Source organism: Nuphar pumila, chromosome 10, assembly GCF_984573655.1.
Source record: "Nuphar pumila chromosome 10, dmNupPumi1.hap1.1, whole genome shotgun sequence".
NCBI lineage: Eukaryota > Viridiplantae > Streptophyta > Magnoliopsida > Nymphaeales > Nymphaeaceae > Nuphar > Nuphar pumila.
In genome coordinates this window covers 100,077,301-100,083,886 of record NC_143258.1, presented here as the reverse complement: position 1 = coordinate 100,083,886, position 6,586 = coordinate 100,077,301, and the positions used below count along the sequence as shown (strand labels likewise).

At 42.0% G+C, this 6,586-nt stretch overlaps 1 protein-coding gene across 1 annotated transcript; it reads left to right on the top strand.

Moving 5' to 3' along the window:
- The first annotated feature begins 1,422 nt into the window (after positions 1 to 1,422).
- Positions 1,423 to 6,304, top strand: LOC149827568 (uncharacterized). The gene is made up of 4 exons (XM_090019498.1): positions 1,423 to 2,006; positions 3,664 to 3,819; positions 4,053 to 4,730; positions 4,948 to 6,304. The coding sequence occupies exons 1-4, from the start codon at positions 1,632 to 1,634 to the stop codon at positions 6,025 to 6,027; spliced, it is 2,289 nt and encodes a 762-aa protein (XP_089875624.1). The 5' UTR covers positions 1,423 to 1,631; the 3' UTR covers positions 6,028 to 6,304.
- Positions 6,305 to 6,586: the final 282 nt, after the last annotated feature.

Genomic DNA, 6,586 nt, shown 5'->3' with positions numbered 1-6,586 from the left:
CACCACCACCACCACCACCACCACCCTCCTTTTTTTTTCTCTTGGGTCTTTTTCTTCGACAGAGAAAGCTGGGTTAGGCAGATCCCTACCAGTTACACAACCATACCATTGGGATTCGAACTTGCAACTTCCCAACATAAGGTGGTGTGCACTAACTGCTCCTGTCCGACAAGTGGAGCCCCGTGGGTCTTTTTCTGTGGATAGTTTATCCGGGTCTAGGCGGACTCTTGTGGGTTCATTAATAAAAGAAAACCCAATTTATAGAATTTTTTTATAAAGAAACTAATTCAAAAAACACAAGACAATTCTTAAGAGAGCTCTCCAAAAACAAAAATCCAAAACCCAAACCAGAAAAATTGTTGGAATTCAAAGATTGAACTGGTTTTTGCACTTGTATTTTCTTGGACTTCTTGCTCAACACTAAGCACCATCAATCCACATAAATTAGCATCTATTGATCAGATTCATAAATTCATGCATTACAAAGATAATGCTAAAATTGATGAACAATATTGATATTACTGTTGGTAACCTGTTTGAGGGAGAACTCAAGTTTGGTTTCGAATCCCCGACTTTAGTTATGGCCGGCTTTGGATCGGTAGCTGGGATGGGAGTTTATGCATTTGAGGAAGTGGTGCAGCTACCACATCCAGTAGGTGTTAGCTGCCAAATCCATCCTTTAACTTAAATACAAAGGAGAAATGACCTCACTTCCCATCCCAAATGCACAAACGCCCATCCTAAAGACAAGATTCCAAACAGAGCCACCATGGGCATTTGACCAAGATTTTGCCTCAGAAACACCAAATGCATAAACGCCCATCCCAGCGCAGAGATTCCAAACAGGCCCTTAGTGATCTTTGTATTGATATATCTCTAACTAAAGATACCTGTTTTTGTGGTGGGATTTTTCTGGTTCAAAACCCAGTGGTATATTGAATAATAACTTGTGGGGTCGGACTAACATCAGCTTGCCTTTAAAAAAAAAAATGTCTCTAACCAAAGACGAGGACTCGAACTCAAACTAGAGTTTTCCTTCAAACACATATTACCAAGAGTAATATCAATATTGTCCAATCAATTTAGCATCAATCAAGGACCATCAAAATCCTTGCATGTGAAATAAGATGAAGAAATAAAAAAAAATATAACCATGATTGGTTTGGTAGGAAAAAGGAAAAACAAAATTTATTGCCTTAGGGACGGGGAACGAATAGACCCAACTCAACCACTGCAAAGAAGGGTAACTTCAGGGTGAGGTTTGGTAAACCCTAATTGGGGTTAAAATTTAGAGAGAGAGAGTTGCTTCTGTGCGTGTGCGTATGTGGGGAGCGGCATAAAAGTAAATAAAGAACCGGTCGTCTCCACCATCTCTGGCGTGTGGACTCTCATTTATGTCGAACGGATGTTGAATGGATATTCGTTGTTTTGCTGCTAGATAGGAGAGAGAGAGAGAGAGAGAGAGAGAGAGAGAGAGAGAGAGATTTCTTTGCTTCCCTGTGAAAAAACTCGGAGGCTTCTTCTTCTTGTTTTTTTTTCTTTTTGCTTTTGTGGGGTGTCTTTGAGAAAGGAGTTTTGGAGAGGAATCGATCGGCGGGAGAGGCGGAGAATCAGGAAGAGGGGTTGGGGGGATGGTGGTGAAGATGATGAAATGGCGGCCATGGCCGCCTCTCATCACGAAGAAATACCAGGCGAGGCTGGTGGTGAGGAAGATCCAGGGGCTGGTTGTGCCGGAGGCGGCGGAAGGCGGGGAAGGGGCGCGGTTCATGGTGGAGATCAAGTGGAAGGGTCAGAAGCCGGCGCTCACTTCCCTCGGGAGGAAGATCGTCAGGAATTTCACGGCGGAGCGCGCGGCTTCAGCAACGAAGGACGGTGGCGGCAACGACGACGGCGGAAGCGGAGGGGTGGCGGTGGAATGGGAGGAGGAGTTCTTAAATCTGTGCAGTTTTTCGGCTTACAAGGAGAACTGCTTGCATCCGTGGGAGGTTGCCTTCACCGTTTTGAATGTGAGATGATTTCCCCCTTCCTCTTTTTCTTCTTTCATCGCCATTTCTTTTTTTCTGTCCGAACAAATGCGATGGTTGTTCCTCCTCTCCTTTTCTCTTTGTAGGTCTCGTGTTTTTTTTTCTGGGATCTGTTTTCTTAGATTTTAATTCCAACGAGAGTTTGAGCTTTTGATTTATTGTGGGTGAATGATTTTCTTCTCCTCCGTTTTTTTCCAATTTTTTGGGCATTTGGCGTGAACAGTTGCTTCTTATGGGAAGGTATTATGAAATATGATAGTGTTTTGAGATGGGTTTTAGATAGAGATTGAGAATCGCTTTGTTGTGGATTAAAGGATTATGGTGTTTCAATATACTGTATTTATCATTTGCTTCTGCCGGGAAAAAATTGACGACCTTTTCTGTTTCTTTTTTTTTTTCCTTTTCCTCCTTTTGAGGTATGTTTTAGATGGTTTTTTGGATTTTGTATTGGATTTGTGAATTTGATGAATTGGGATTTTGTGGGTATAGCTAGGGTGTTGGTATGAAGACTACTAATTCCTTTATCCTTTTATTTTTAAGCAAATTTTGTGCGTTTTTTGGATATTTGATAGCATGCGTTGTGAGAGATCATGGACAAACTTGTTTGGACTTCATTGGTTTACCCATCAATTAGGTTTCGTTCATACAGGTTTTGTATCCTGTCCCTGATTATTGGTTTTCCATTCCTTCAGAAAAGTATATGTATTTTTTCCGGTTTTGGTGTGTCATGTCCTTCTCCATGCACACAGGAGCAGTATTCCATCCATTTCTGCGGAGGGGAAGATATCCAATCTATGAAGCTGATTGGGCATCATGACATTTGACATGCACACGGGAGCGGCATTTATTTGTTTCGGTCGGGGGCAAAAAAAATCCAATTTATAAAACGTATGTTTTCAATAATATCTTGAACATCAGACATCCAGGTTTTTCTTTTCAATAGAGGAGTGATCCTTCCAAAATCCAACTTGTGCATGTTGTCCTACCCCGTATGACAATATTATGGTAATTGAGGCTAACACAATAGGCTCGCTAGGCTTTTCGCATGAGTGAACCTTTTGAGCTTTGGTGATATTCACTTTTATGACTTTATGTTAAGATTTTACAGTTGTTGAAGCTGGATTCCTTTCTTGATGAAGGATTGATTGCCTAGTTTAGGATTTCCTGGTAGGACGCTGCTTGAAGGGTTTTGAGCTTCTACCAAAAGTCTCTTCTGCAGGAAGCCACAGCTGGAATGCTGGCTAAGAATGAAATGTTACACTTTTAGGGAGATTCCGCCAAAAAGACTTGGATAAGACTTGTACATTAGATCATCACAGTTTGAGTTTCTTGAATTGATTTTTCATTTTTAGGACGGAATGTATTGTAGCTTACTAATACTGCTTTACAGAGACAATACGTAATCTTTTGATATATCGCATACGTATTTTTACTGGATGTTGTAATTACTTTGCCTTCTTATTCTGGAGGCTTGCTGCTCAGGCTTTAAGATTTTGTGTGGCTTTCTAAGAATAGGTCTATAGGGTGTGATTTTCTTTTAGAGGTGTATCTCTGCAATACATATTTTTCCCGAAGCTTGTGTTTTCCATATGGAGAAAACTAAAATCTCGTTAGCTCATCTCATGACATTACGATGTAGGTCTCAAACCAAGGAGCAAAAAACAAGATGGCTGTTATTGGGATTGCAACAGTGAACTTGGCAGACTTTGCATCCGCAGCGGAACAGAAGGAAGTTGAATCAACTATTCCTATTTCTTTGTCTGGCAGTGCTGCCCAACCTCAACCAACACTGACTGTAAGCGTCATTTACTTCCTCGTATGAATGTGTTTGATTTCTATCCTTACCATCTATGAAACTTTACTACATCGATACACCCCAAGTAAAAACAAATGAACAGGGAAACTTTTGTTGTGAGAAAGATCATCCTGCATCTATGCATATGCATCTCATGGTTTGATGCATTTGCGAGCTGATTTATGAGTCTAGTCCTTTGGCTTATTATGTTTTCTTTTGTTTACCTGGTTCAGTTTTCTCTTAGCTTATTGGAACTGAGGAATGCTCAAGAATCTTCTGATACTGTTCCAAGATTAGCGGCACCTCTGTCCCCTCAAAATGAAGAAGCTTCAGTTGCTGAGAAGGAAGAGCTTTCAGCCCTTAAAGCTAGCCTGAGGAAAGTCAAAATACTAACTGATTATATGTCTGCTCGACGAACAAAGAAGTCCTGTAGGGAGGATGAGGGCAGCGATGGAAGGTATTCTGGCCCTAGTGATGATGCTGAATGTACATATTCATTTTATACAGACTCCCCTCAGGATGTGGATGGAGGAGTTGATGATGACAAAGAAGATTCTAGCTTTAGGAAATCATTCAGTTATGGGACATTGGCATCAACCAACTACATTGGTGGACCGCATTACTCCGGGATGGGAATTGATGGCGGTGATGAGGATTGGGTTTATTACAGCAACCGCAGATCTGATGTGGGTAGCTTGCCTTCTGAGGAGCCAACATCAGCTTATATAGAACAATCCTTGCAGGCATCAAAGCTAAGCATTCTGTCTTGGAGGAAAAGGAAACTGAGTTTCAGATCACCAAGGTCAAAGGGGGAGACACTCCTAAAGAAAGCGTATGCAGAAGATGGTGGTGATGACATTGATTTTGATCGCCGTCAGCTTAGTTCATCGGATGAGTCATTTGTTCCAGGGGTATGAATTCTCTTTTCTTTAGAGTAGAATTTTACGATGTGTACTTTAAGAAGGCTGATATGATACCCCTCCTGTTTCTGAATCAAGACAAGTAACCTTGTCTTTCTGAAAAGAACGTTTCAAGGCTGATTTCTGCATCTTCCTGTTCAACCATACTTTTAATAGTTTTGCTTCCTCTGTTCAACAAACATTAACTGTAACCTGTGTGCTCTGGCAGTGGCATAAAGGAGAGGAGGGCACAGTTGCAACTCCATCTTCTGTGTCCGATTTTGGAGATGATAGTTTTGCTGTAGGCTTCTGGGAGAGGAAGGAAATAATTAGCCGGGATGGGCACATGAAGCTATGTGCAGATGTTTTCTTTGCTTCCATTGACCAGCGTAGTGAACGAGCAGCTGGTGAGAGTGCTTGCACTGCTCTTGTTGCTGTTATTTCAGATTGGTTGCAGAACAACAGAGACACGATGCCCATCAAGTCACAGTTTGATAGCCTGATCAGAGAAGGCTCACTAGAGTGGAGGAATTTATGCGAGAATGAGCTCTACATGGAACGTTTTCCTGACAAACATTTTGATCTTGAAACAGTTCTTGCGGCAAAGATCCGGCAACTTTCTGTAATACCGGGGAAGTCTTTTGTGGGCTTCTTCCAGCCTGAGGGAATGGATGATGGTTTTGAATTCTTACAAGGTGCAATGTCATTTGACAGCATCTGGGAAGAGATCAGCAATGCTATATTAAATTGCTCAGCTTCTGAGCCTCATGTTTACATTGTAAGCTGGAATGATCACTTTTTCATCCTCAAGGCTGAACCTGATGCATACTACATTGTTGACACACTTGGAGAGAGACTTTTTGAAGGATGCAATCAGGCCTACATACTGAGGTTTAGAAAAGATACCTCGATTTTCAGATTACAAGATGAAACCAATTCAGAGAGCAAGCAAGATAAGCTGGCCATTGATTCCCAGTCAGCAGACGTGGAATCGAAAAACCAACAGCCTGAGGAGAGCACCAGTGAAACTGTGAAGACAGAAGCAACAGAAAATGGTGTAAGCAAGGATGAGCTGGTATGCAGTGGTAAGGAGTCATGCAAGGAGTACATCAAGAGCTTTTTAGCAGCCATTCCTTTGAGGGAATTGCAGGTTGATATCAAGAAGGGCTTGATGGCGACGACTCCTCTGCATCATCGGCTTCAGATCGAGTTCCACTACACCGCACCACCCTCAACTGAATTAGCTGTCGTACAAAGCCCCAAGGATCTGGCCAATGCACAAAGCCCGATGCAGTTGGCTATTGTATAAAGCCCATTTGGAGTCTAAGATTCCAATGCTCACTTTTGCTGGAAGAGGATTTAGCTGCTTCTAACAGTTTTTATGACACAACCTTCCGAGTGTTAACTCCCCCCCCACCCTTTCAACATTCTTGTACATGACTGTCTTAACCCGTGTTCTCTGTTCTTTTTGTGGTTTCCCTGCATGTCACCCTTCAGTTGGGTTCTCTGTTCTCTCCTCTCATATTGGTTAAGGTTATCGTGTGTTTAATATGAAGAAAAATTGGATTTCTTCTGCTTCATGAAAATCTGCACTGCACACTTTTTCTTAAATCATTTTTACTTTCAAAGTCTGTTTCCTTGGTATTGTTCTTCCTAGACAGCACTGAATGTTGCTGCCGAGAGCAGTCTTGTAACTTCTGTTTTGAGATAGATTTTGGTGGTTGGGGGTGGGGGACAGTTCATGGTTGTCATGGCTAACTTTAGTAACAGTCGATTAAGATGCACCCCCAAACCATTCTTCATCTGGTAAGTGGGTCCCATGCAGTGGGAACGCCACCCACCACAAGATCTCCAAGTGTTAATTACTG

Excerpts from the sequence above, each read along its gene's own strand:
- LOC149827568 (XM_090019498.1), top strand. The coding sequence starts at position 1,632 with ATGGTGGTGAAGATGATGAAATGGCGGCCATGGCCGCCTCTCATCACG. Across the intron at positions 2,007-3,663 it reads TTGCCTTCACCGTTTTGAAT|GTCTCAAACCAAGGAGCAAA; the intron begins GTGAGATGATTT and ends ATTACGATGTAG. Across the intron at positions 3,820-4,052 it reads AACCTCAACCAACACTGACT|TTTTCTCTTAGCTTATTGGA; the intron begins GTAAGCGTCATT and ends TACCTGGTTCAG.